The following is a 12500-nucleotide window of genomic DNA, read 5'->3' on the forward strand; positions in this document are numbered from 1 at the left end:
GCGCTCCTCGCCGGAGTAGCGGAGCTAGCTGAATGTACAGTATTATCGCATCTTAGGGATTTACTGAACTCGTACGATGACTAGAATGTCTCGCGGTTAAGGCAGGAGCCCGGTTTGCAGTGTTGCCTTAACCCTCATTCAAAACTTGCATGTTGAATCGACCCGGAAAACCGTTTCCGAAAGGGTGTGCGGAGGGTTTCGGGACGGTTTCCAGGACGGTCATCTTTTTGGACGGCTTGTGCTTTGTCTGTAAAATTGTGTTTCCTTGTATCTACGAAACAGAATTCTCCATATTTTTTTTTTTTTTTTTTTTTTTTTTTGTCTTGACATACTTGAAGGATGTGTATTGATCAATTTAAAATCCATTTAATACAATATTCTCCAATTCAATCCTGTAGGTTGTGCAATTCATTTCTCCTGTCCCTCCAAGAAATGAAAAGAGCTTTAGGAAAATGTGTTGGTGCAGTAATTTATGTCCAAAGTTTGTATAAAAAAAGAAAAAAAAATGGGAAAAAAGTAATAGCTTAATTGAAATTGTTACGTAATAATGGTCGTCTGCTTCCAGGGGGAAAAAAAATGTACATTTTTAAAAAAACCTTCCCTTGGGAATGTTTTACGCTTCATTTTGTTTGATATAAAATTGGTTTTCATTCACTTTTCTGCTTTTGAAAGTGGGGGAGGGAGGGGGAGCTATTAGTTAAAGTTTGGTTTTTCAACACTTTGTTGTAATAAAGTTATAGTGTTCAATAGACAATCAAATGGCTATTAATATTGGAAAAGGAAACTTTATCATTCTTAATGTTTGTACATAGACACTGTTCTTGTTTTGTTGGTTTTTATTTTGTATTTTATGTTGTACTTTTAACTGGCAAACCGTTCCAGAAATAAAGTTCTGGAGATATTATAACCGTGTCGATGAGTTTATGGAAGTGCCTCCACGTGTGTCGCTCAAATCCGATGCTTCTCAGTCATTATTTGCACGTGGTTTTGTTTGAATCGCTTTGATTTGTAGATTTTGATTTGAGTTTCTACGATATATGCCACAGATTTAAGTTTATCTGATAAAAGAACATGATAAATGTTCAGGCGTTTGGTTTGACCGCCTCTGCTTGTGTTTTGTCTGGTTTTATGGTAAGAGGAACCGCAGGGACATGTATTTCGTTTGAAGGAGTTTCTTGTAAATAAACATCTCAGGAAATATTTAGTTTTCAGAGCAGATTTTCTTTTACAAAACGACAAAGTTTTTCCACTTTCATTGAGACTGGTGGAAATATTAACACAAAACAAATCCTTTGAAACTTTGTTTCTTATCAATATGAAAGTCGTTACTCTTATTGCAATGTGACCCTGGATCACAAAACCAGTCACATGTCGCACGGGTATATTTGTGGCAATAGCCAACAATACACTGCATGGGTCAAAATTATAGATTTTTCTTTTATGCCAAAAATCATTAGGATATTAAGTAAAGATCATGTTCCGTGAAGATATTTTGTACATTTCCAGCCGTAAATATATAAAACATTTAGTTTTGTGAGTGAATGCAGCACAATCGCCAACATAAATGAACAACTTTAAAGGAGATTTTCTCAGTGTTTCGATTTTTTTGCACCCTGTTCAATAGTGTTCAATAGTGTTCAATAGTTGTATCTCGGACAAATATTGTCATATCCTAACAAACCATACATCAATGGAAAGCTTATTTATTCAGCTTTCAGATTATGTATAAATCTCAATTTAAAAAAATTGACCCATGTGACTGGTTTTGTGGTCCAGGCAGGGTCACATTTGTGTTGCAAGTTGCTTCTGAAAACAAGTGGATATTTTTGCCCTGGAATTTATTTCAGGGGATTTTTGGTAACGTATAACACAGATATTGTTTGAGTTATTATTTTGGAAATGTACAAAATATCTTCATGGAACATGATCTTTACTTAATATCCTAATGATTTTTGGCATAAAAGAAAAATCTATAATGTATGCAACTATGCATGTATGTCAAATACTTGATAGTGCCACTGTATTAACTAGAATACCATATTAGGACATTTTAAATAGCAACTATTAATTAAGGTGCAGATTAAAAAAATCCTGATTGTTTTCTGATCCTGGTCACAAATTCCTTAATGTTTCTTATGCACGAAACACTAATGAAATAATAAAAACTTTAAAGTTGGAACATTTACTACTGTATTACTGTATCTGTTAATATTCGTTAATGCACTATGAACATTTAAGGTTAATAAATGCAGTAAAAATGTATTTCTCAGTTCATGTTAACTAATGCTTTAATGGTAACCAATGAGATCTGGTGTTTCTGTGTTTCTGGTTCTAAAAAGCTTCTAAAAAAGGTTTTTGGTTATTTTCACACTTTTGCTTTAGAAAAATATTTTCCATATATCTATACAAAATTTTAGGTTTTAAATATAGATGTATAAACACACATCAGCTTTAAAAAAATAATAATTTAATGCACAATTGTGTAGTAGTTGGAGAACAGTTCTTCACCACGAGTAATATCTCTTAGTGACACAAGAACAACACAGCGCAAAGGTCTGAAATAGAAAACAAGATTACATGTTCAGAAAATGTCAGAATGTCCTAATAACACTAGCACATGAAATGTTTGGTCTTGCCTTTGAGTATCAGCTCTGTATTTAACGTTCGGCAGGAACTGACGGAGCTCAAGAGGAAATCCATCCGGCACGTCAAACTCCTGATAGCAGACATTCGCAGCTTTCTCTGTGGATAACAACACAGATTATCCTCAAAGGTATTATCTTATATAACTGTGAACGGTTTCAACCTGACTGACCATTCGAGCAGTTGTTGACATACTGTCCCACTGCGAGAGGGTTCACAGGATGAGGCGTTAACCAGGAGCTGTCACTCAAACTGAAGGGACCCACCCTGTCCCGTCCGCTACACGACCTGTTTTCACCAGGCAACATTTCATTTGTGTCTTTATGTTTTGCACTTCATAATGCACTGTGAATGAAAGCATTAAAGGGGACCTGTTATGGCCTTTTTCAATGTCTAGATTTTGTTTTTGGGCTCTACTAGAATAAGTTTTCATGCTTGAATGCTCAAAAAACGTATTTTTCCCATTGTTGCAGCTCCTCTCTTCCCAGTCTGTCAGTAACGCTCTGTTTAGTTCCTGTCTCTATGAAGCCCCTCCTTCTGAAAAGCACACTGTGCTCTGATTGGTCAGCTGGAGCAGTGTGTTGTGATTGGTCAAGAGCTTTGAGCGTGTTTGCGAAATGTCTCACCCCTTACCATATTTTTTTGTTTCTTTTTATTTAAATTATTGTTGTTATATTTACAAAATGTGAAAATGTGTACAAGAAATGTGTCAACAACTTGCTGTTGAATTTTATAATTTTGAGAGTTCAATAAAATAAAATAAAAATTGAAAAAGAAGAATAGAAAAGAATAGGAGCCCTTTAAGCTAGCAGGATGATGATGATGATGATGATGATGATGCTCACCGGAACACTATCTTGGACATGGCTTTGTCATTGCCATCAATCAAAATGCCATCTATGCATCTGAATACAAATGGATTTCTGATTGACTGGAAAAAGATGGGCTCATCTGCCTGATAGATGGTTCCTGTGAAAGAAGAACATCAAAACATAACTCTCATGAACAATTCCATATGCAACAGACGAATATAACCAACATTAAAAATGTTGGTCTAAAAAATCATTATTAAAAAAGACAGAAGTAAAGTATAGGAATATAATACATTCAAATATTAATAACAGAGGAAAACTTGCAGGACAGAACAAGAATAATCTGACTTTATTATTAGACACGATCAGAAGTATGAAATTGTATAGAGAATATCATTTATATATTATTTGAAAAGAGAAATCATGTATTAACCAGTACAAAAAAAAACCTATATATTGTCACTAATTCAGATTTAAAAATATTTAATATTATCACAAAATTTACATACACATATATTTTAATTTATTTAATTTACATTTATATATACATATACTCTTTCTGTTAAAAAGTGAAACGTATTTTTTTTTTTTTTTTTAAACAAACCTGGAATGTCGTCATTCTATGTATTTTGTTATTATTTAAATGAGATGTCTGGAATGTTTCCGAACTGAAGTGTTACATTGACACATGATGACGTCATATAAAGAATACCTGGATACATCGCCACGACACTTCCTTTCTGCGCGCGCCCGCGCGAGACAAACACTCCGGTTCCCGCGAGCTGTAGTGAGCTGCACTTCCGCTCGGTCACGAAGCCCAGAGTATTCAGCATCACTGTGCTGGGAGCATCCTGCGGTTCACTCTCTGCATTAGTGTAAATGTTTTGTTTAGATTCAGGGAGTAACCGGAGCAGTTCACGTTGATTCTTCAGATCATTTCTCAGTAGTTCAGTGAACAAACACACGAGAGATTCGGACACCTCCTCATCCTGAATTAACTTGTCTTGGGATCGATCCTTCACCTGACGAAGAGTTCTGGGAGAATAACAAACACGCGGTAATGGTGAACAAGGGCTGTTTGCTGATCAAACCTGAAGCAGAGAACAAACTGAACTATACCTCTCGTTTTTCTGCAGATTTAAAGCTATCCAGGGGACGAATCTGTGCCTGTAGGATTTCCATCTGACCTCAAAAGCTTTAAATAGAGCTTTAATCATATTACTTATTTGTAATATGCAGTAGTTTTCAAGCAGCTTTAACTCTCGTGTTCCTACACTAGTGAGGTCCGATTCACCAATGAGTCGTTCATTGATGATTCAGTTGAACCGATTCGCAAAGCTCATGTAAATTTCTCGACACTTATGGAGGACACTTCATACATAATCAACATGAACTAGTATTTAAGACTATGGTGATAAGCCGTGGTATTTAACTACTTATTTATTCACTGAATTAAGACCAATACCACGCCTGGGCTTCTCTGAAATGGTTCACTGAAACGAATTGATTCGCTAAAAATGAATCGGATCTCTCCACGCTATGATACATGACCGCCACCTAGCATTTGGGAGACCTGTGCGATTACAAAAACAAAATAAAATGTTTTTGAACTCTCAAATGTCACGTGTTTATTTATTCGACATGCTTTAGATTTAAACATTAATTTAATGCCATCTCTCTTGGTCAGTCACTGCTTACTGCACTCTGTAACAATATGAGTTATGTTACTAACTAGAGCAACTAGTCAGAGAGGGCAAACTCCAGTTTTTATCTAGTTAAAGTTTAAGAGGCCGGGTCTGGATATCTCTTTTTTTTTTTTTGTTAAACACATACATACACACACACACACACACACACACACACACACACACACACACACACACACACACACACACACACACATTCATACATAAACTGCTGTTCAAAAGTTTGGAATCTGTAAGATTTTTTGTTTTTGAAAGAAGTCTCTGCTGCTCATCAAGACTGAATTTATTTGATTAAAAATACAAAACAAACAGTAATATTGTGAAATATGATTACAATTTAAAATGACTGTTTTCTGTTTGAATATATTTTAGGAAACAGTTGTGCTGCTTAATATTTTTTATAACCTGTGATACTTTTTTTCAGGATTCTTTGATGAATAAAAAGTTACAAAAGAACAACATTTATTAAAAAAAAAATTAATATTTTGTAACAATATACACTAACGTTCAAAAGCTTGGTTTCAGTAAAAAATGTTGTTGTTGAAAGAAATGAATACTTTTATTCAGCAAGGATTTGTCAAATTGATTAAAAGTAATAGTACAGATTTATATTGTTATAAAAAATTATATATAAAAAAATAAAAAGCTGTTCTTTTTAACTTTTTATTCATCAGTGAATCCTGAAAAAAAGCATCACAGATTCCCAAAAAATATTAGGCAACACAACTGTTAAAACATTGATAATAAATGATCATATCAGAATGATTTCTGAAGGATCATGTGACACTGAAGACTGGAGTAATGATGCTGGAAATTCAGCTTTGTGTCACAGAAATAAATTATGTTTTAAAGTATAGACTATTAAAATAGAAAACCGTTATTTTGAATTGTAATCATTTTACAATATTAATGTGTTTTTCTGTATTTCTGATCAAATAAATGGCGGCTTGATGAGCATAAAAGACTTCCGGTACTGTATGTATGTACTAGGCTATATTATAATTTCTATATGTTGCCAGAGTTAAACGTATTAGTTAAAAGTGTTAACCTAATGTAAACAGGGTTGGTCTTTGGCTTAAATCATGTTTTTTTTGTACGGTCCCCATATAAAAATGAACCAATATACAAAAACTGCAGCAAAGCTGTAAATGATGAAAAATGATTAACTAGACCCATCGTACCTGGCCAATTAGAGATAACCTCTGGGTCACTAGGCTCCGCCCACTTCAATCATCGTGTTGCTTGCCGCTTTCTGATTGGAGGACACATATGGAAGAGGCGTATCCTTTCCGACATACTAGAACGTGATTGGTCCGTCATCAGGCGTCTGCAGGAATAGCGGAGATGGACGTGCTGGTGAACCGCTCCGCTTCGGTTCTGCCGCTGCGTTCATTTCACTAACGGTGAACGTACAGAGTCGTCATCGCGTTTAAATAAAACGGTCGCAGTTCAACCCTTTCCATCATAGGATCTCAAGCCAGCAGAATGGCAGGTGCGGTGGGTGGCGGCAGGGGTTGCGTGACGCTCCGCGGCGCTCAGATCCGTGACTTGCTGGACTCGAAGCACAACGTGCTGTTCGACTGCGACGGCGTGATCTGGAACGGGGAAGCGGCCGTTACCGGGGCTCCGGAGGTGGTCAGTCTGCTCAAGCAGCGGGGAAAACGGGTGTTCTTCGTTACTAACAACTGCACCAGGCCGCGGGAGAACTACGTGCAGAAGTTTAGCCGCCTGGGCTTCACGGACATCGCGGAGGAGGAGATCTTCAGCTCGGCGTACTGCTCCGCCGCGTACCTGCGCGATGTGGCCCGGCTCCAGGGGAAGGTGTTCGTGATCGGCTGCGGCGGGGTGATGAAGGAGCTGCAGGACGCCGGGGTGCCGGTGCTGGAGGAGGATGAAGCCGCAGACCGGGAGCCGGGAACCAGCATCTACAACTGCCCTCTGGATCCGGATGTCAAGGCTGTGCTGGTCGGATATGACGAGAACTTCACCTTCATGAAGCTGGCCAAAGCCAGCTGTTACCTGATGAACTCTGAGTGCCTGTTCCTGGCCACCGACCCGGACCCCTGGCACCCGCTGAGAGGAGGCAGGATCACCCCGGGTGAGGCGTTGAGGAGGGATCATGTGGGATGTTCAGTGCAGCTATATATATATATATATATATATATATATATATATATATATATATATATATATATATATATATATATATATAACATGCGTTTTTAGTGTAGTTCAGGTCACATTTCACCTCAAAAACCATAAGTGGAAAAGTTAAGGAGCTAGAATACATACTGCTAATTATATACATAATGTGTGTGTATATATACACATTACATTTATATTGCTTAATGTAAATTAATAAATGTATGTAAAAAAATAAAAATTTGAACCAAGATTTTAAACCTTTTCCACCAAAAGTCTACAAAAATATTAATAATACTGTTTTTTTGTTGTTGTTGTATTTTTTTGTTTTGTTTTGTTGGCAATTAAAGGCATAATTTAAATTATAATAGTTATAGGTGCAGCCTAAATGTGCTTAACTGTCATTAAAATACACAATGCAAATCATCTCCAAGCAAAATATTGGTTTCTCGCAGTCCTGGAAAACCTTAAAAACATGCAAAATAATAGAAATCCTTTCTATGGGTACATCTGTTATTAGAAAGATTCTAGATATTAGATTTTAGAAGAGTCCTTAGTCATAACGACTGGAAAAATCATTGGGAAAAACCAGGGAAATCTATTGGTCAGAAAGCGTGGAAACCTGAAAATAACTTTCCTAGTTTTTCTTTCTTTTAAATGTGGAGTGAAATGTTGATGAAACAACCTGTTGAGAACATGTCCGCATCTAAAAGCCAATCATTTTCCAGTGTGTGACCAGAGCTGTTGTTTAGGGTTTAAATGCCTCTAGAAGTGTGTCATTGTGCTGGTGATTCAGTGATCTACAATAGCAGTGTGTGATGTGTCCGGCAGGTTCCGGGAGTCTCACGGCGGCTCTGGAGACGGCCAGCAGCAGGAAGGCCACGGTCATCGGGAAGCCCAGCCGCTTCATGTACGAATGCATCGCCAGTCAGTTCGACCTGGATCCGGATCGCTCGCTGATGGTCGGCGACCGCTTGGAGACGGATATTCTGTTCGGCAGCAACTGTGGGCTTTCCACCGTCCTCACGCTCACGGGCGTCTCCACGCTGGAGGAGGCGCACAGATACAGGGACAGCGAGGAGCCGGGGCAGAAGGACTGCGTGCCCGATTACGTGGTGGAGTCCGTGGCAGATTTCCTGGAGGCTCTGGAGGAGTAAAACACACACACACACACACCACGACTGTATCCGCAGTTTCAATCCCGATGCTGTTCCTCAACATGTGCGGTTAAGTGTCTCCACAGCCTGGTTAATAACATCATCACCCCGTGAATAGTCACGTGTCTGTCATGAGTGTGTTCGAGACACCGGACGCTCACCTTACATGTTCTGCTGAAGTGTGAGGAAATGATGACCGAGTTCTACTTAAATATACTATTTCAAAATATTTCTCCCATATTATTTTCTTCAAACAATTAGTTTATTCAAATTTTTTTTTTTTTTTTTTTAAGATGGTAATATATAAGGGGATTTAATTTAATTTTTTGAAAAAATATATTACAAAAAAAAGTTAAGAATATAAAAAAAAAGAAAAAAGAAATAAAATCCTCTTAAATATCATCAACTTAAATAAAATAACACACAAAAAAATTATGAAATAAAAAAAATTAAATCCCCCTTAAATTATTACCTGAAGGGTAATAATATTTAAGAGGATTTTATTTTTTATTGGATTTGATTTTGTGTTATTTTATTATTGAATGGTTCCATAGAATAAATAAATCCATACACTGTAGGTTTGGAGTGGGAGTAAATTATGACTGAATTCTACTTCAATATACACTACTTAAAAAAAAATAAGATACCCATAAATCTTTCCTTTCAAAAATAAAATATTTAATTTATTTATTTTAGGTGGTGCTATTTTATTTTTGAAAGGTAATAATAAATAAGGGGATTTTATTTTTTATGTCATTGTTTAATTTAATATTTTCTTAATTTAATTATTGAAAGGTAATTATATTTTCAGTAGGGGCGTGACGAGATCTCGCGATATTAAAACGTGACGATATTAAATCTCGTGATCGCTAGTTGAGTTTGTGGCAAAACCTTTTACAGTGCTTGCATTTATATTGTTCCGTCTTTTACTTCACATGATAATTCATACTCGGAAAGTAGAACTGAAGTGACATTCATGACAAGATGATTCGTTAACTAGAGCTGCATGATGTAGTGAACATTCGGATTTGTGTTGGTGCTGCCGCTGAGCCAGAGAGAGCCGTTGTCATGTATATTCAGTCTTTTCAACCATAGAGTGTCATTATTTCTGTGTTACAAATATTCAAATTGTCACAGAATTACTGAGATAAAAGTTTATAGTTCAGATATAAACACTGATGTACAGTAGCGATCCAAATAGAGCAAATCACCTTTTTGCCGCTTCAAATAACTATCGATTGCATCGTTACACCAGTAGGTGGCGACACGTGACTGTTAAAAAATTTGTCTTTGAATCATTCATTCAAAAGATTCATCCAAAAACACTGATTCATCCAGTAATGAAACAAGTATTTATGAGTGAGTCATTGAATCATTCATTTAAACTTTTTTTTTAAATTATTATTCAGATTAATTTTAAATCGACCACAGCAATCTAGTACATTACATGCTATTTTGGTTAAGGTGTCTATTCAGAATCATGGGAGAATCATGATCTCTGTTCGAAACAATACAATTATTCTAATCTATACTAATCAGTATATAGAGAACAAATGTCCATTAAAGAAATGAAAGATCAGAAAGTGTCATTTGTGTTTGAATAAGCAGCACGTGTTTTAATGATCGACTCTGTTTGGACGATTGCACCTGACAAATTTGATATCGCAATATCTTTCCAAATTTTGACAATAATACACATCTCGATATTTTGTCATTGGCTATAGAATAATTAAAATTGGTGATATTATTATTATTATTATTTTTAATTTTTTTTATGAAAAAAAATAACCAAGATTTGGACAGAACAGCTACTGTTTCAAAGCCCATTAAAAATGTTTAGTGCAAAAAACAGACCTACTGACCACTCACTTCTTTTTATTAATCTTAATTTTCAACAATTTTCAATATTCACAATGTTCTGTAATTTTATACAGGTGTAACTTGAAAAATCTGAATATCGTACAAAAGTTAGTGTACTTCAGTGATTCAAATTAAAAGGTGAAACTAATATATTTAGTATATATAACTATATACATAATATGCATGATTATACTTTTCAGAGGGCAGACATTTCTGTATTTAAAATCTTTGATTTCATGTAATATTCAAATTTTCTGAGATTCTGAATTTGGGGTTTTCATAAGCTGTAGGCCATAATAATCAAAATTATAACTTTTGCACGATATTAAAATTTTTTTGAGTTGTGATTATCATGATAATATCACCAATATTCAATATATCGACCAGCCCCAATTCTGCTTCACTGTCACTTAATTTTCATAATATTGGTTCATACCCAACAACCGGTCAGAAGACAATCAAGTAACTCTCCTTGACGCTATCGTTAGTTTCTCTACCCCTCCTCATGATGAAGTAAACCGCACTGGTCATTAGTTACGTCTAGTTAGAAAGCACTGTGCCAATCTTAGTAATGGGAAGGTTTTATAGTCGAGGTTAACCAGTGCAAAGGCTAATTCAAGGGATACGCCACTTTTTTTTGGAAATAGGCTCATTTTATAACTCCCCCAGAGTTAAACAGTTGAGTCTTACTGTTTTCGAATCCATTCAGCCGAACTCCGGGTCTGGCGGTACCACTTTTAGCATAGCTTAGCATAGATCATTGAATCGGACAGGACCGTTAGCATCTCTCTAAAAAAAAATGACCAAAGAGTTTTGATATTTTTCCTATTTAAAACTTGACTCTTCTGTAGTTACATCGTGTACTAAGACCGACGAAAAATGTAAATTTGCGAAAAAAAATCAACTCTTTGATCATTTTTTTGAGAGAGATGCTAATGGTCCTGTCCGATTCAATGATCTATGCTAAGCTATGCTAAAAGTGGTACCACCAGACCCGGAGATCGGCTGAATGGATTCGAAAACGGTATCCCTTTCAGTTTTATGTGCCAACTTGTATGTGTATTTATTTTTAATCATATTTAATTGATTTAATTAGTGTTGTGTTTGACACTCACTTGTTTGTTGATTTGGGTTTCAACTGCCTTTATTAACAAAAGTGACCTTTTTTGTTGGTGTGTTTGAGAGCTGTGTGTTATTCTGACGGTCAGTGGTTCTGCTTCATGTAAAGCTCAAAGCGCAGCGTCTATAGAAAAAAAAAAACATCTGCAAAAGTAATGTGCCAAAATAACCCATATAAACCCACTGAATGTGAAGTGCATATGTAGTGAGCTGAAAACATGTTGTGATCTAAAAAGGCTTATCTTGCTTTATATTTAGTCGACTGTTTGTTAAAACCTGGACCACATTTTATTATGAAAACTTGGATCCTGAGTGATTTATCGTCATTGTTCATTGTCTTTAGACTCTGTGTCCATTAAAAACCTCTGATTCTGGATAGTAATTATAATGAAGGGGAAGCCAAACGTCTGTAAACGCATCTGACGTAAACTGTGAAATGGTTTGACATTGATTTAATGCGCTCTATGTGGTGTGAATTAACTTTTTTTTTTTTTTTTTTAATAAAAATATGCCTTGTATCTCGTGTCGTCATTATTGTCTGCTCAAGTGTGAGTGTGGATGCTTACACATCTCTTTAAAAAATTTTTTTTTTAAATAATTTCTCATTTTAAATTTACATTTAAAAATAATTCATAAATGCAACCCTGCAAATCAATACATGAAAAAGTTAAAAAAAATATATATTTCCTCCAGTTGCTCTTTCTGTGACATCACATCTCTGATGAAACTGTAGTTCATCTTCTTTTGGTATTGTCCATTTACGGAAATGTTTTGGCAAGATGGTTTAGGATTTATTAGGTCTGAAATCTATAATGAATGTGTGTTGTATTGGAAGGATGTGGTCCTAGGCTTTGTTGTTTTTTTTGTTTTTGTTTTTTTTTGACCAATCTAATACTCATAAATCTAAATATCTAAATGCTAAACCTCTCTTTATTATATTTGTGAAAGAACTTGAAAAATACCTCTTTTCAATTAAATTGTCTGAGAACAAAAAAGCCTTAAAAACATGATCTGTTTGTAACTCTTTTCCTTTTTTCAGTGTCACGTAATTTTCATAATTT

At 35.6% G+C, this 12500-nt stretch overlaps 2 protein-coding genes across 3 annotated transcripts; one reads left to right on the top strand and one right to left on the bottom strand.

Moving 5' to 3' along the window:
* Window positions 1-2315: 2315 nt before the first annotated feature.
* setd9 (SET domain containing 9) lies at window positions 2316-6480 on the bottom strand. 2 transcript variants are annotated; one of them, XM_084400949.1, is made up of 6 exons: window positions 6343-6480; window positions 4168-4490; window positions 3489-3612; window positions 2816-2931; window positions 2637-2742; window positions 2316-2555 (listed from the first exon to the last, which is right to left on the bottom strand). In XM_084400949.1, exons 2-6 carry the CDS (start codon window positions 4286-4288, stop codon window positions 2468-2470), a joined length of 555 nt encoding a protein of 184 aa, XP_084257075.1. In that variant the 5' UTR covers window positions 4289-4490; window positions 6343-6480; the 3' UTR covers window positions 2316-2467. The 2 variants fall into 2 exon arrangements, with proteins under 2 accessions (XP_084257075.1, XP_084257074.1); XM_084400948.1 differs by lacking the exon at window positions 6343-6480 and adding an exon at window positions 4575-4709.
* Window positions 6481-6646: 166 nt separating this feature from the next.
* Window positions 6647-11936, top strand: pdxp (pyridoxal (pyridoxine, vitamin B6) phosphatase; the record flags this gene model as incomplete). The annotated part of the gene is made up of 2 exons (XM_084400947.1): window positions 6647-7259; window positions 8135-11936. The coding sequence occupies 2 exons, from the start codon at window positions 6647-6649 to the stop codon at window positions 8458-8460; spliced, it is 939 nt and encodes a 312-aa protein (XP_084257073.1). The 3' UTR covers window positions 8461-11936.
* Window positions 11937-12500: the final 564 nt, after the last annotated feature.

This window comes from Rutilus rutilus, assembly GCF_951802725.1.
Source record: "Rutilus rutilus genome assembly, chromosome: 25".
NCBI classification, from domain to species: Eukaryota; Metazoa; Chordata; class Actinopteri; order Cypriniformes; family Leuciscidae; genus Rutilus; species Rutilus rutilus.

Excerpts from the sequence above, each read along its gene's own strand:
- setd9 (XM_084400948.1), bottom strand. The coding sequence starts at position 4,672 with ATGATTAAAGCTCTATTTAAAGCTTTTGAGGTCAGATGGAAATCCTAC. Across the intron at positions 3,613-4,167 it reads TGTCGTGGCGATGTATCCAG|GAACCATCTATCAGGCAGAT; the intron begins GTATTCTTTATA and ends CTTCTTTCACAG. Across the intron at positions 2,932-3,488 it reads ATGTCCAAGATAGTGTTCCG|GTCGTGTAGCGGACGGGACA; the intron begins GTGAGCATCATC and ends TGGTGAAAACAG.